This window comes from Furipterus horrens, unplaced genomic scaffold (assembly GCF_987537825.1).
Source record: "Furipterus horrens unplaced genomic scaffold, mFurHor1.1.pri manual_scaffold_5, whole genome shotgun sequence".
NCBI lineage: Eukaryota > Metazoa > Chordata > Mammalia > Chiroptera > Furipteridae > Furipterus > Furipterus horrens.
In genome coordinates, this window is record NW_028327175.1 from 144,247,919 (window position 1) to 144,264,687 (window position 16,769).

The following is a 16,769-nucleotide window of genomic DNA, read 5'->3' on the forward strand; positions in this document are numbered from 1 at the left end:
TCTCTTCTATCTGGTCTGCTGCATTTCCAGTACTCTTGAATGTATTCTTCATCTTATTTAGTGACTTCTTCAGTTCCAGAATTTTTTTTTTTAATACTTTCAATCTCTTGGGTAAAGTTTTCATTTAATAATTTTATTCCTGAACTCATTTCATTGCCGACCTGAGTTTTCTTGTATCTCACTGTGTTTCTTTAAAACTGCAATCTTGAATTCTCTGCCACTAAAATCACTGCCTCCCATGACTTTGAGTTTAGTTTCTGGAGACTTTACATTTTCTTTCTGTGTTGCAGTGCTACTTTGGTCATTCATGGTACTTTACTGTTTCTCTGTACATTTGAGATAGTGAGTTCACCTTTTGTTTAGATAATGTCTTGTCTCAATAATTTAGCAGATTGAGAATCAGAGGCCTTTCTTTTATTTTCCATTAGATGGTGATATAACACAGGTTTTTGTGTTTTCTTACCTGTGCTGCCTGTGTCTCCACAGTCACAGTGTGGGGGTTGTTGCTTCAGGCACGGAGATTGGGAAGTTCCCACCAGAGTGGTGGGTGTTCCCACTGTGTCCAACTTGCCTCTGTCTGTGGCCCCCCCACTGTGTTGGACGGATGCGGCAGGTAGGGGGAGCTCGGTTCGTGAGCCCTCAGGGCTGCCTCCTTGTTACATGGCCCCTGGTATCACTGTGCTGTTGGACAGCTTCTAGGCTACTGCCTGGTAAGGCTCTGCAGCAGTGGGGGTGGGGAAAAGGAGCTGGCTTCTCCAGCTAGGCGCTGTTTCTGCTGCTCGTACCTTCCAGCGAAGATGCTGCCTCTATCAATCCTACCCTCTGCAGTTGGAGGGCTGTAGTCTGCCTGATGCCTCCAACGCTGCTATGTTAGATGGGGTTGTGGTGGGTGCCAAACCACCCCTGTCCCACCTCCCTTACTTGTTCTAATACTCCCATGTTCAGATTCACCAATGCATTGACCTCTCAGGTGTGTTTGTGTGTTGAACAGAGGAACCTTTGCTGGATTATAGTTGTCTGGTTGTAATTTTAAGGAGGAATACAAAGGGACCTTCTCATTCTGCCATGATACATAGTAGTATTTTAAGTTTTGACAGTAATATATCTCCAAACTAATGTTTTAGAACTTCAAAGTACAGTTTTACAGAAACAGTGATGTTTATTTTAATCTCTAACTTGAAATAAATGGGTAAACTTTATATACTATTAGAAGAGTATGCTAATTATTGGCTTGAATGACTTGATTTTTTCCTTGTTAAGACTGATCTTAAAAAGGTTATCTATCAACACTGTCATTTATTGTCAGCAAGTTAATGAATACTTTGTCTTTCAAGTACCTTGCTAAATCATTTTTTTCTACATTAGTTTAGTCCCAGTAACTATATAAATGCTAAGTTTCCATTTGTATTACTGAAGAGATACTAATCGATAGAATTTAATAATTTAAAGATCTGTTGATTAATGTCAAAAGAAAACCAAGATAATTTACCTTTTACTTTTATAATGAATGTGTTAAGCATACACAGTGTTTTGCTCAATATGAAATAGAATATTTGAACAGCAGAGGGTGCAATTGGACCTTTAGTTCTGCATTTTCGCCCTTAGAAATTAATAGCTGAGAGAAAAATTTGAAGAATGTACTGTTTGCTAAAACTGTAGACTATTTAGGAAGTGTATTTAAAATAAAATAAACCATGTAAAGGAGGAGTGTAAATTTCATAATGATATAATATTTTTTAAACTTGTACTTCAGAATGACAAATTTCAATCTCAATTAGCATTTTCTAAAAATATTTTTAACTGAAAGAATAAGAATATGTTTTCTACATATAGAAAAGTATACATATTTCAATGAGATATTTTCTCTTATAAAGTTTAATTACTATTAATCATATATATATATTTTTCCTCATAGGAAATACTGCTTCTAAGAGGATTATGTACATTGATAACTGCAACATGAGACTCCTTTTCTTAAGATGAAAAGATATAAATAAGAACCACCAGAGATAAATGATGCAATGTGAAGAGAATTTTTACATTAAAGTAGTTATTAATACCTGGGTTTTTATTAAAGATCCAAAACTTTGAGGCAGTTGCAAGGCAGAAATGTGGAAAAATTTGGCTTAGTTTTTTGTAAGTTTCATAAAAGTTACCTTTATCACAAAATCTATATGAAAGAGCAGTGAATTTGAAGAATTTAGGAAACTTCTGACTTTTTGGAATTATAGGAAACATATCTGAGAAATATTCCTTTTTTTTTTTTTTTTTTTTTTTTTTTTTGCATTAACAAACTCTACAACCCTGTCTTTAATTTCATTGAACAACTATTTAACATTTAGATTTTGGCAAACTCCCAAAAGTTAGCACTCCCTGTCCAGTTAACTGTAATATTAAACTTATGGTTTTGTTTGAGGAGCCTATTTTGATACTTTATAGAAAAAACAAAAGAAAGAACAAGAGAAAGGAAAAAGATATCTATTTCAGGAATGAAATAACTGAATTATAAGTACTTTTGGAAATAAATTTGCTTTTTAAATGTTTCAATCTGAACTTTAAAAGTTGTTGTAAATGAGGCGATCAGGTTGGGCACAAGTATGTATTGGTTAACAATTACTGGTGTAGCTTATGAGTACCTTACTTAAAAGCATCTGCTTTCAAAATAATATGCAATGACATAAGTAATTTTTAAAAAGATGTATTAAGAAGGATTATTAAAAATAGACCAACTCCCACAAGAACAGTCAGCTTTTGAAGGAGTAGCTTGAACTTGTGAAGAAACAAGAGGCTGCAGAATTGCTGTTTCTATAGATGCTGTCAGTGTTATAGGAAAGAGCAGTGAACCTTGAAGACAATTATTATAAGGCTAAAAGTAAGAAAGCTTCTGAGATTATGGCAAGTTAAAAGTTTATTAAAAGAGTAAATTGTTTAAATGTAATCTGAAAACATGGATGAGTATTAAGAAATATTATTTCCTAGAAATATTTGTAGGTAACAGATTGAAAATACAATTATTATTGGTCTTAAAGAGGCAGCTATATTTCCCAAAGAGTGCTGTCTATATTATTTTTTTTTCAGTAGAAGACAAAAACACATTTTAAAATTAAGCCTGTGAGAGATATGTATGGTTGATTGCATATGGAAAGAACATGCAGAATTACAGAGAGCTAAAACATCAATTTTCAGAAAACTCACCATATTTTTTGTCACTCTTTCTATCATGTTGCATAGAAATTCATTACGTGTATTCACTTGTAAGCTGTATTGAACACATATTTCAGGCTAATTTTGTCATAATATTTTAGGTTCAAAGGTTTTACATAAGATGTTTATTTTAAAGGGTTTGATCCACATTTGAACAGCTTGCCCAAAGGCAATAAATATCACAAATATTTCCAAGAACATCAGTGATATTTAAAACCTACTCAAACATGTGACTTTCAGACTTTCTCACTGAGACCTGGGATATAGGTAGCAGCCCCTTAAAGGCCATCATACTGAAGTTTTGGGGACTTATGATACATGTCTTTATGAATGACTCCCAAGTGAGGGGTGCGAATTCTGAGACCCATCTTCATATTGCATCAAAGGATATTTAGCTCAGCCTATTGGTTGGATCTCTTGATGGAGAAGGGTGAGAACAGGACAATGTTTCTGACTGTTTATTGATAGTGGTGTGTTGAGACACTAAATAAATATTTCTTGAATTCATTCATTTAGTCCTACTTTCTTTTATTCAGTGAAATTAATCAGTTATAAGGAGGGCCTATTTTTTCTAGGTGCTGGTGGACAAAACAGACATAGTTTCTTTTCTTGGATAAGAACTACTTAACAAGTACCTTTGCAAATAATATGCAATTATAAATCATGATAAGTGCTATTTTAAGGGACAATATCATGGATATGTTTCAGGAGAATTATTGGAAGAGGTGATATTTGAGGGGAGAACTGAAGAGCGAGTTCATTGAGGTCATGACTGAAACGAGGAAAGGATGGTGATGAGTAGGTGACAGGCTTGGGATTTGAATGCAGTGAAAGGGGTCAGGAGAGGGGTTTTACAGACAGAAAGAGAATCACCAGTGGAAAAGCATGGAAATGTTAAAATGAAATTGCTTGGGGCCTGAAGATTTTCAAGGACTAAAAGGTCAGTCTTCTGATTTCAGTCCCATTATAATTTTCCCTTGAATATTTTTTAAAACCTTAGCAGCAATCATGTGACCCAGCTTAATTTTAAAGAAAGGAAATGTGATTGTGAGTCAAATGGCGACATTAGTCCTTCCTCTAAGCCCCAAATTTGTCACATGTTTGTGGTTTTCTGTCATTGCGTTGGCTGTGGTCACAGACAGGGTAAGTTGTGGTTTTAAAGGAGAGACACTGGTGAATGGCAGTACTTTTGTGGGACTAGCTCTGTGTGTTCTTGTCCCTGATATTGTTGTGTATGTAAATATGAATAAGGAATTTCCCAAGTCGGGTAGGTGCTTGTAGTTTGTAATGAATTGTTTGTAAATGATGAAGAGTCATAAATACTTAGTTTCAACACAAAGTATTAGATGAAAGTCTAGTTGTTTAAATCAACTGTAAATATTATTAGACATTTATTTTAGAAATTCATAATACATATCAAAATAAAAAGTTCTGAGAAATAATGCAGAAAGAAATGTTTTATTATGTTTTTCTCAGTGTCTGCCAAACACTTTTGACCATAGAACCCTCTTTTGTTCCACTAATCAGCATTTTAAGAAACCAGTGTTTTATAGTTCACACTTTGATGAAACATTGCATTGTAGTACACACTGGCAGAGAGCTCTCATTTAGAGTTACTGGGTTGCAGGCTAAACTGTTCTTTGACCACTGGATTTGGCTGTTGCACCAGCCATAACCATATGCTTTTTTTTTTTTTCTTGGTTATTTGTCTTTTCTTTGTCCATTTTTTTTTTCAATTTCTCACAGTTGGATATTTCATGATTCCAGAATATGAAAATTATGTAATGTGTTAATGTTGATAATTTGCTTTGTAGATATACATATTAGTGATTAAAGGAACATACACTTAGAATATGAAAATACAAAATTATTTTAAGAAAATGTTAATGTAGTAAAAATCTAAATGCTTCCTTAATGCATTTTGAAATACAGCTTTATTGTTTTTTATTCTTTTGCCAATTTTGTAGATTACTCCATTAGAAAATATTAAATAAAGTTACCTTTTGGCATATTCTAAAGTTTTTATATCTTAAAAATGTCAAATGGTCCAAGATAAATTACACGATTTTAAGGAATTAAGCACATGTCACCATTTGAATCTTGAGAGTTCTGTGTGAGATTTAGGGTGTTACCTTTTGATTCCAATGAGTTAGAGACAACTTTTCTCTCTCTTGGTAATTATTGTCTTTCATATTTTAAGGGCTTTTAAAACCCTGTAATGTGAGGAAACTTGAACTAGGACATGTAAAGAGGGAAAATGTGAGCAAGACGGTTTACAGTAGTCCCTCTATATATTGCAGTTCATGTATCGCGGCCTCACTGTATCAAGGGATTTTAAAATATATTATATTTAATTATTTATCTCAGATTTTTTGCTATATCATGGGATTTTGCGGTACTGTATACGTGTATTGTTAAAGTTACATAGGTTTAAGAGTGTAGAATATGTTTAAGAACATAAGTAGTGTTTATAAAAGTGTGGAAAAGGTTAATAAGGGAGTGGGAATGGTTAATCAAGGACTGGGAACGGTTTATAAGTGTGTGGGAAGGGTTTCTAAAGCCTTAAAAAATATATAAATACTAAAATAAATTTAAGGTTCCTACTTTGCGGATTTTCATCTATTGCGGAGGAGTCTAGAATGTAAAACCCGTGATAAGTGAGGGAGTACTGTACTCTGTTTCCCCCAGTTAGGTCTTTGTCAATAGGTGTAATACCAAAGATTTGGGATCCACCCATCCCATGGGCCCATATTTACTCTGACATAATTGAAGGCTGATTAGAATCAAACACATCCACACCCCTTCATGAATATCCCCATAATAGCAACAATAGTTCCATTTGGTTTGATATAGGGAGAGACCTAATAGAACTAATCAGGCATTTCAAAGACCTTTTAATATGTTTTGTTCTCTCCAGCAAATTAAAGTATTCTGAATTGTCTTTAACAACTGTTAATTACAAAGAGATATGAAGTTGGATTTGCATGTGGTCCAAATCAGAAATAATGAATTCCCAAGTGAAAGAACAATACAGCTTTAAGAACACTTGGCTGAGAATTGGGAGACATGGGTTCTAAACTCTCCTCTACCTTGGTCTTTAAGTTTCCATAAATTTGAAATTAGGATGTTGAATCACATAATCTCTGTGGTCCATCCTGGTTTAAAATTTTGTAATATCCATTATGAGTCAAGAATAAGGACACCTTTGCTTTTTTTTCCCCACAGGAGATGGGAAAAGGTAGGGTGTCAAATCATGGCAAATGTTGCTATCATTCCTTTAATACTCTATATTTGGGAGTGCCCATGAAAGTAGCATAAAGTAAATTAAATAATGGAGCACATGTGGAAATGCTGTGACATTAGCTAAATTTCAGTTCTGCAGCTGCCAAGACACTATAGCTTGCTGTGTACTGATAGATGGTCTGCGCAGTGGAATTGAAAAGTGAAAATACGCAATTTTCACTAAGTTCCCCATGTTCCTAACAGCAGTGACTGCTTTTAATATTCCACAAATAAATGTTTGGAAAATCTCTCTGTCATTTTTTTTCTGCTTAAAATTTGTATTAACATAGATACTTTTCTAAGGAAGCTACATGGTTAGAATTCTGGCTGTACTATAATTTATGGAAAAATTAGATGAATTTTCCATAACTTCTTAAATTAACTCTGATCTTTTGAGTACAAATATTGTTACATAATGAAGTGACTCAAGACAGACACTAACTATTCTACCTAATACCAAAAAAGTATGAACATCCCTCCTATTTTATATTTATTTATATGGGTCATTAAAACCATATGATACTTGATAATTGCTGTTTTTGGCAACTTATTTATTATATAGGTGTTTGTATATATGTCTTTTAAGTTTAAATGTGAAGCATTAAAATTTAAAGTATTTTTACCTACCAGATAAATGCCTGTACTTTGAAATATGGATTTTAAGAAATCCAATCTGGACAAGGAAGAAATTATTGATATTTTCCTAAAAATGTGTATCGGGCAAGGTGACTGATAATTTAACATTTGGTTTCAAATGCATAGCAAGTATATGCATCTTGTGGACCCCAGCCTGAGGTTCTACCAGGGTAATGCTTTCATAAATATCAGGTATCATATCTTGGCCCAGGAATGATATCCATTTGTTTTACCACCCTACTGCTTCATTTGGCTATTATTAGAAATAGATTTCTGGATTTCCATCTCATGGTTATTCTATAAAAGTCACCATATCAAGAGTAAAGTCAGTTGGAACTTAGGTGACATTTATTTACTTGTCCATTAAGAGAATGAGCATGAAGATCTCTGCCTGCCACTTCCCCTCCTCTAAACCCCCTGACATTCTCACAGTGTAAATGTCTTGCCATATTTCTCTTTCCCAATTCATTCATTTTACTTACTGATAAAAATTCAATTTAGTCAATTTTCCATTTTATTGTTTCTTACATCTTCAGTACTTTCCCACCCTTCTAATTTTAGTAACTTTACTAGCAAAATATAGTTTTTATTTTTCACTTTCAAATTTGATTACAAAACATGTAGGGGAAAATGGTAAGTTATATCATCTGTTAAAAGCTATTTAATATGAAAGCAGCAGCAAAAGATAATTGACTCCAGAGCTATTCTTTCATAAGCCACACAATATCAAATCCATTTTCAAAAGCAAAATTAGTTTTGCAAATGTTTTTGAATATTTTGTGGAAAAGACTGATGCATTAACTTAGGAAATAATGTGCTTGGATATATAGAAGAATCACTGAAATGTAACTGAGAAACTGTAATTTCTTAAAGAGATTCAGAGATATTATGATGTTCATACTCATATGCATTCATTGGGCTTAACATGCAGTCAAATTATATTTTGTGGAAAAACATTTAAAATTTTGTTTTATGCATTTAAACTTTTTCCATTCATGAAAAAACTACAGAAAACCTAATATTCTTCTTCTTAGAAATCTTTTATTTCTTCTGGTCTTTGGAAATGGGCAGCTTACTAGCAGCACAAAGACATGTTCTTTTTGTTAGCTAGTGCATGGTTTTTGAGCACTAGGTTAGGCTGAGGCCCAACAATAACTTACCATCGTTTGAAGCTGTGGACTATAAGAATTCATTTCAACTAATATTAGGCATGACACTAATTTGGTTTTAAACTCTAAGCACATTAGCAATTATAGTACAATGCACTATTACTTTCCAAGTCTCTCCAGTAAGTTTTTCATCATTAGTGGTTTATGTTTTTTTTTCTTTTCCATGCAGAATATATCATGCTTAGTGGTATGACTTAAAAACAGCCCAACCATTATAATTTTTACTTATATTTATTTAAATGTGCATTCCTGATGGCTGAATCTATCTACAAAACACAGTCATAAGAATATTATAATTCAATGAGAGTTAAACAAATAGATGCTTGAAATGCTGTGCTTAATCTGAAGGAAGCCAATGTATGTAAATTCCAGATTTCTAAAACAACCCAAAGAGAGCCTTGAATCCTTGTCTGAGTCATCAAAGTGTAATTAAACTTCTATTGTCTGATTCATTCTCCTTTACAGTCCAAAGACAATTCCTTTGGTGTATTATGACGCTTTGGAATAGGATGATGGCTTCCCTAAAATATATTTACACAAACAAATGTGTAAATGGCTTGTACTGTGCCTAAAATAACATGTATTAGTGTTATATATATTCCTTGGTTTTGCTTTTCTATCGGTAACTTTGAAAGCAAAATTTGAAAATATTTATCAAATAGAGAGACTCAGCAATCCTGAATTAGAGTGACCAACTGTCCAGGACCATGGGGTACCTACATCTTCAGTTTTAAAACCGAGACAGTCCCAAGCAATTTTAGTATTAAAACCAGGACGATCTCAGGCATATAGGTACAGATGGTCATCCTAAACCCTGATGAAATGGTACTGGAGTGAAGACCGTTTTAGGAAAAGAAACTTGTAAAAAATCTTTTTCCTGCTCTTTCAGGGTTTTCCAAATTTCTCCTCTTTCCATTTCCCAAGCCCCACAGTCAGGCTAGTTAATGTTAAGGACACTCTCACCTCTCTGGATCCAGAACCAGGACAGGAATAGGACAGTCGGCATTCCTGCAGAAGGTGGCGAGGGGTGGGGGTAAGGAATGGAGCTCTGCATCAAAGAGTCTGGATTTGAATCCAGGTTTTGCCATTTACTAGGTGGGTGATTTTGTGCTCCTGTTTTCTCAAATGGAAATGGAAATAATAATAGTGTCCAATTAGTAGGGTTATATGAACAGTGCCTGCCATGCATTAAAGTTCAAGGAAGTTAGTTATTTTTATTGTGATCTTGATTAGGATTAGCAATTTAGAACAAAACAGTATGTCTGCCAGCAACAGTAACCTTCATAGCTAGATTCTTAGAGGTCCTTGTTACTGCTACTAATTTTCTGTGGCTTCCATCACCCAAAAAGCTTAGCTATGGTTTTTATTGTTTGTTAGTTTCTTGCAATTCAAGATATGTAAATGAAATGGCAGAAGAAAATCTCAGACTTAGGGTTGTTCTAGGAAATGTTGCATCAGTGACAGGGACAACTGGATGACAAAATTATCACAACTCCTTTTAGGCAAATTATATTTTTAGTGAAGGATTATTAATTCTACAGATTTTATTCTTCAATAGTGAGTATTATGATATAGCTGCATTATTGAATACTTTATTAAATGATTCCTAAATTTTACTAAGGAAGGCATACAATACTTATTCATGAGGGTCAGATGCAAAAATTGAAGAATATCAACATGCCACAGGCTTGTCTGGCTACTGGTAGAACTTTGCTTCTGTTACAGTTAAGACAAAAAGAGACTGCTTGCTGAAAAGGAGGTTGTCTGCTGACTATGGAATTCTAGACTGTGAGCTCAGTTCCTTCAAAATTGCATTGTTCTTTGTTTTCGTGTCTTAACACCAAGACTTCATCCAGAGGGGCAACGGAGGAGCTTAGTATATGTCATTCCACTTCACTTTTTTCCCCAGATTTGTGGCAGCCACTTCTAAATGAGCAGAAAGTAGATTTCTGCCTGATCTTTGACCTTAAAATTTAGCTAATTAAGTTTACTATGAGACACATAGTAAAATTTGTTAGTTGAAATTTAACTGCAGGACCGTGATTTTTCACATAAAATTTATTCCTAGCATTTGGCAAGTATACAAAAGATGTTTAAGAATATATTCAAATCACACAAAAGGTCAAGATGCAAAATCGGGTCCCTCAAGATCTAAACAACTAGTTGAGAACATAATTGAAAAAGGTAATTAAAATATTTATTTTAACTTCAAGAACAGAAGCAAATAGCCTAGAATTCTGGATTCTGAATATACAATTATTAAGTATTTAAGGGAAAATTATTTTTTCATAATATAGGCTAATATTACCAAATATATTCTTATACCTTGAACATCTTTTAAAGTATAAGTCAATTATAATAGTCATTTCCTCTTGGCTCTTTCATTTCTTTGCATTTATTACAACAGATTCCTGACTTTCAAATGAGATTCATCATGTAATATATTTTGTATCACAAGACTTCCATTTAAAATGAAAATGCCATGTGGATTTATCTTATGGTTGCATGTAGATATAATAGCTTAAATAGTGAAAAAAGATTACCTAACTTAGTGTAAAAAAACCTCACTTTTGTTCAAAACCACCTGAAATATTTTTTATTGAAGTGTAATTTTTTGGGAGAAAAAAATGCTTTCATTTCTATTTTCATTTGTATGTGTAGACAGGCTTTCTACAAAGGAAGAAGATTCTTCTCTACTTTGTGCTGCTCAAAAACATTAAATAACCCCATTTAAGCCTCAAATGAACCTTAAAATGTAATCCTGCTTAGCAGTTATCTAATGATATTCCTTCTACATTGCTTCTGATATATTTTTAGACAAACTCTTGGCCTCATGGACCCCTATAAGAGATTGATGGGAAAAAATGTCATTTAGTTTTAAATATTTTCCCATGGAATTAAAGAATTCCCATAGGTTAGAATGATAAATTTGGCCTTTTGCCTAGGAGAAAAAAAATATCACAGAAGCTCTTTTAGAATAGTGTCAGTTATGCAAAACTATGGTACTTCTGCTTGGTTTAGTTTTAATTAAGACAACAATACTTCAGAACTATTGTTTCCTGCTATCAGTAATTGTAAGTTATTTATGTTTTGTGCATTAGAAATGAAAATATTTTGGGAATAATGTGCTTTATATATTACATGTTTGTGTTGGAAAACAAAAATAAGTGTCTTATGCGGTCTGTACTAAGAGAATTGGATCATAATCTGTGTAGAAGAATATTTAGGATTATATATTCTTTGCCATTTATATCTTTTTAAATCACCTGAAATCAAAAAGCTTGCTAACTTGTTGTCTGCTAGCTCCTTCCTTCCTTCCTTCCTTCCTTCCTTCCTTCCTTCCTTCCTTTCTTCCTTCCTTTCTTCATTCCTCTTTTCTTAGCTTAGACAGAAAAAATTGTGTATTCAAAAGTAAAAGTAAGCAAGTTTATTTTTGAGACTAATATGTCCTTGGCTAAATTTAGATTCCAGTGAATACTTCTGGATTGCAATTCAGTTTTAAACTATTAGGTATCTACGTTTTTATAGTGTTAAGGAATAGCCAAATAGAGCATTGAGGTTTATATCATTCAGTGCTTAAGAATAGTAATTAGAGGGCTGCTAATAAAGATGCTATAAAATTGGATGAGTTGGTGAAGATTTAGATAAATATTAGACATTTAGGTAAGTATTAAGTAGCTATTTGGAGATTCTAACCACGTGTTCCAGTGATGGCAGAATTACCCTTGAACAGAAAGGATGCTACTTAATTATCATCAATTTAGGAAATATTGACTGGGCAGGGATAGGGGTGGGTGTGGGCAGAGGCAGGGTGGAATAGCCCCCTTCTCTTTATGCTCTTCCCTCTTTTTCAAAGTTTGTGTCTTGGTATTCAAGTGGGAGGGTACAGACCTAACAGCTTTGTTGTCAGGCAGGTAATAATTTTAAAGATATGGTTCAATTTTAGGGTTGACTTTTTGGAGTTTAGCAATGATTTTTCTCATCCACAAACAATTCTGTGGACACTAGCTCATATGACAGGGATAGTAGAGAAGCTGACTGGCCTTCTAGGTCCCAAACTCATTTGGCCTTTACCCTAAAGAGTTTGGAAGACATTGAAAGGGGAGCGATTAGCAGGAGCAGGCAGAGGAGAGTGACAATGCTTAGTTGGGAAAGTCAGAAGACCTCCTCCCCCATCCCTTCCCCAAAGGCACCTGGATGTTCCGGGGAATCCCTCCCAGGCACAGAGTGGCTTGTATCTCCTGGGAGGCAAATTTCTTTTCAAGCGTTAGCCACCTGTGTGCTGCGCTCTTGGTGGGAAAGATTGCTTTGGAAAAGGGCACAGGCACAAGGCTCACACAAGGCTGGGGAGGCTTTCTTGGTGAGGCTGGTGGTCAAAAAACCTCTAGAACTCAGATTTTTTAAGAAGAAGAGTGCGCTCGTACGTGGCCAGGATCGTAGTCCGTTCCTCCAGACTGGTCTGCTCTGGAGCTAGCTGACGCCTCCGCAGTTTGAGCGGGGTCCTTGCCGTCCTTTCCCTCTCACCTCCCCACCCCCAAAGCGGCGCTCCCGCCTCGCTCCGCCTGCACATCCTCCAGCGGCACCCCGGAGGGTTATCAGGCTCTCCACACGCACCGCTGGCTTCCTCTGGTGCCCAGCGCAAGTGACCCAGGCAGACCAACCGCTGCCTGGGAGCCTCATCCACATCCACTTCTCCTGCTCCCCTACCACCACTCCCCGGGCTTTTTGACCCCCTTCCCCCCTCCCCTGTGGCGCCCACCTCTCATCAGGTTTGATTCCAAGTTGGACCTGCTGTTTTGCTGATCCCCATACTCAGCCTCTCCGTCAGCCCCAAGAAGTGGAATCTGCCCTGAAACTCTGGGTGGCTGGAGCCGGCGGACTGGGCATGCTCAGAAGCCAGGACTGGCTTTGGTCTCAAGTAGGAAGCTTTTGCACTCGAGAGGCAGCGGCGACTTTGGGGAAAGTTGATCAGAGAAGGGAGGAAGCCCCAAGACGTGGAGCAGCCTCGGGAAGGAGCCCCTGGCAGCCCGGAGGAGCATGGGCACCCTGCGGGATCTACAGTATGCGCTCCAGGAGAAGATCGAGGAGCTGAGGCAGCGGGATGCTCTCATCGACGAGCTGGAGCTGGAGTTGGATCAGAAGGACGAACTGATTCAGAAGCTGCAGAATGAGCTGGACAAGTACCGCTCGGTGATCCGGCCGGCCACCCAGCAGGCGCAGAAGCAGAGCGCGAGCACCTTGCAGGGCGAGCCGCGCACCAAGCGGCAGGCGATCTCTGCTGAGCCCACAGCCTTCGACATCCAGGATCTCAGCCATGTGACCCTGCCCTTCTACCCGAAGAGCCCACAGTAAGCAGGGGTTACGCGCGCAGGAGCCATGTGGCACTCTGTCGGTGGGGAGCCGCGGGTCTCTGTATTGTCTGTCAGCCCCCGCCCTCCCGCTTGCCATGTCTGTCCTCATCCTCAGAAATGTTTCATTTTAACGGGCACTACTTGCGGGGCTGTGCACGTTTCTAGAGCCAGACTCCCTGCACCTACGTTGCCTTCGTGTCTTTGTCGGATGTCAACCTATTTTTTTTAAATACACATATGTATTAATATGTGCCACCTACTGTACATAGAGTTTGAATGCGCTCCAGGTGTGCGTCCGGCTGTGTGTTTGTGAGTGAGTGTGAGAAGCAGAATAAAAAGCCCCATTTCCCGAATGCCTTGGCAGAGCTGCCTGGCCATAAAATCCTAAATGCAGGCTCATCAGACTTGAAATGAAATGCGTCTGATATCACCCTTACTTTCCATGCTTTCGTGGCTCTCCCTGGTTTCTGTCCATGCTGGCAGTTCAAGCCAGCACCCTTCAAACCTGATGATCTGTCATCATCAAAGTGTGAAAAATCAGCAAATGCGCATATAAAAGGGACGAGTTTTTGATTTCCTGAATTGTGTGGCATTTGCAGTCCACAAATGGAAGCCTAGTCTGTTGATTTCTTAAAAATCTTTTCATAACACCTGAGGGAGAATATCCCTTCTTTTCCTTAAGGAAATGCATAATGTTACTACTGGGGCATCTCCTTCTCCCAAGAGGTTGCACGTTTCCAGGATCCAATACAGAGAAGTACACTACCTTTATTGACACTGTTGACAGGTTGTTTGCCTTACTCCTGGATTCTGATGCAACCACTCTGGTATTTTTCTAGCATTTTAGAGAACCATGTTGTTCTGATGTCAGTGGGCTTCACCACTTGGGTGGGAAAATTGAATGAAACTTGTTATACACCGCTCAGCTCAGAGTTCTTATGGAGCATGAAGTGACAAAAACTTGGGGTTTACATAGAATGGACACCTGAATGAATGGTATTTTCCGTTAATAGCTAGCGGCATTATTGGTAGAATGAAGGATTTTGATATATTCCTAACTACATCACAATGGCTGGATGACGTGTTATGTAATAATACAAGGTCCCTTGGCACCCTTTACTTCATAAACACAAGGAGCTAATATGAGGAGAAAGTAAATACTTGATTATTTCCATTTGAGAGTATGTATCGATTATACTTTTGAAAACTTAGAGTTGTGCCTATACTTTTGGTTCCCATAGAGCATGTGCTGTTACTCATGCAGGTTTTGCTTAATGAGTTTTTATGCAGAGAGAGAGTGATGAAGAAGCAGTAAGAATGAACACTGCTGACATTCTGACTACACCAAGTTGCCCTAATAGTTCAGTAGACTTAGATCTGCCTTAGAAATCTGAATGGTCTGTATCTCCTTCAGCTTCCTCTGGTAAATTAATTTGCAATCCTGATATGCTTGCCTGTTTTAGCTAATGAGGTATGTCACCATTTCTCCTGTGTTAAGTTTCTCATAATCAAAAAATAACTCAAAGACAGTAGTAATCTGCACCTTTAAGCATTCCATAGGACCTCAATTTAGCAGTTGCAGGACTTCGGAGTAACACAGAGCAAACTCTGCTTTTATAAAAAGACCAGTTTTAATAGGTTTTATAATGAAGCATGATCAAGCTAGCTGATTAACTCCAGTTAAACGTCGTATCAGACAAGCTGTAAAGGAATCTAGGCAGTAAGGAATGAACTGAAGTTTTAGAAGTCTTTTAGTGCTTGACATTAAGAACAGCTAGATTTTTTTTTTAAAGCACACAGTGGGAAATGAAATGAGTGTGTCAAGTAATTCTGTTATAGTAAACATTTTAGCTATTGAACAATACTGTGCATTCTGATATTTATTTAATAACTTGTACTTTGAAGAAGTCAGTTACTAAGGTATCACCATGATGGTTTTGGTGATTCTGAGGATTACATTGAAGAAAATGATAGCATGTCTTCCAGGCTTAAATAATTTTGGAAAAACATCTGTTCTTTTTTCACACTTACATACAGAAAAATAGAATAAAATCAGCTTAAGCGGTAGAGCGTACCTCTCAAGAGAAATAGAAGTATATTGTGTGCAAAATAATTCATTATGTCATTTGAATGATTGTGCAAGATAGCCCCTCAAAGAATTAGGAAAACTTGCCAAACTGAAGGACATGTGTTTGAATTTTGATTTATTTCACGATAGTATGATTATACAGACTTGTCAACAAGTGTTTGTCTTTATATTTCATCTTTAGTGAAACTTAAATTTAGTTGTCTTTCTTAAACTTACAGATTATTGGGAGTTTGAATTAAAATGAAACCATCTAAATAATATAAAATTGACTTTTCATATTAGCTTTCTAGTCTCTTTCCATTAGACATAGTTAACTGTTCTCAATTATCTGATGAATGAAACTATGCTTGCTTACTTTTTGCTTACGAGGTTGCCTTCTGAGGATAATTTTTGAAATGCCTGTTTTTAGTGATTATTAGTCATTTAAAAATCATATAAAATGCAAATTAACTTGTTCACTTGTGGTTTGAAATTTTCCCTATTAAAGTGGGAATTGGAGGAAAGACTTGGTCAGGTTCCAACAGCCAGCCAGGGTGCTCCTGCTGCACCTGTCAGGTGGGAAGAGCATTTTTTGTCTGTCTCTTTAACACCTGTATGGAAACAGCCCTTAAGCACTTTTTCTATTATGAATGCAAAGCAAAGAACTGATGTAGTAAATTGTAATCTGTATTCCACTGCTACCAAAGAGTTACTTGAGAATGTAAAACTATTCGTCTATATATTTTGAAATAAATTGAGCAAGTAAATTCTTAAAGTGAGAAAAAGATCCATAATAGGTTAGCACATTTAGTATATGCTATTAAGACTGAAACCCTCGGCATAGAGTAAATATTCTCCAGTCTTTGTTGTTCTGCTGTGACAGGTTTCCATGTCTTTTCAGTTGGGCTCTTTAGACTTGATTCTTTTCAAAAGTTGTTAGTGTCTCTGTATTCTCATTAAGCTGTTGCTTTTCACCCTGGAGGTAGGTGCGTTTCAGAGAATGATGACATTTTGTTATATTTCACTTTTTGATTGTGAAGTGCTTTGAAAGAGCTGAGG

General features: G+C 36.4%; 1 protein-coding gene across 3 annotated transcripts in view; it reads left to right on the plus strand.

Moving 5' to 3' along the window:
- Positions 1-16,769, plus strand: part of PRKG1 (protein kinase cGMP-dependent 1) — a 1,228,801-nt gene that overhangs the window by 72,657 nt on the left and 1,139,375 nt on the right. The window contains exon 1 of one of the 3 annotated variants that reach the window (XM_090278045.1): positions 13,133-13,639. The exons of the other annotated variants lie outside the window; for them this stretch is intronic. Coding sequence (XP_090134171.1) covers positions 13,329-13,639 — 311 coding nt within the window. The 5' untranslated portion in view covers positions 13,133-13,328. Of the gene's footprint in view, positions 1-13,132; positions 13,640-16,769 lie in introns of those variants that run through there. 3 annotated transcript variants of the gene reach the window in all.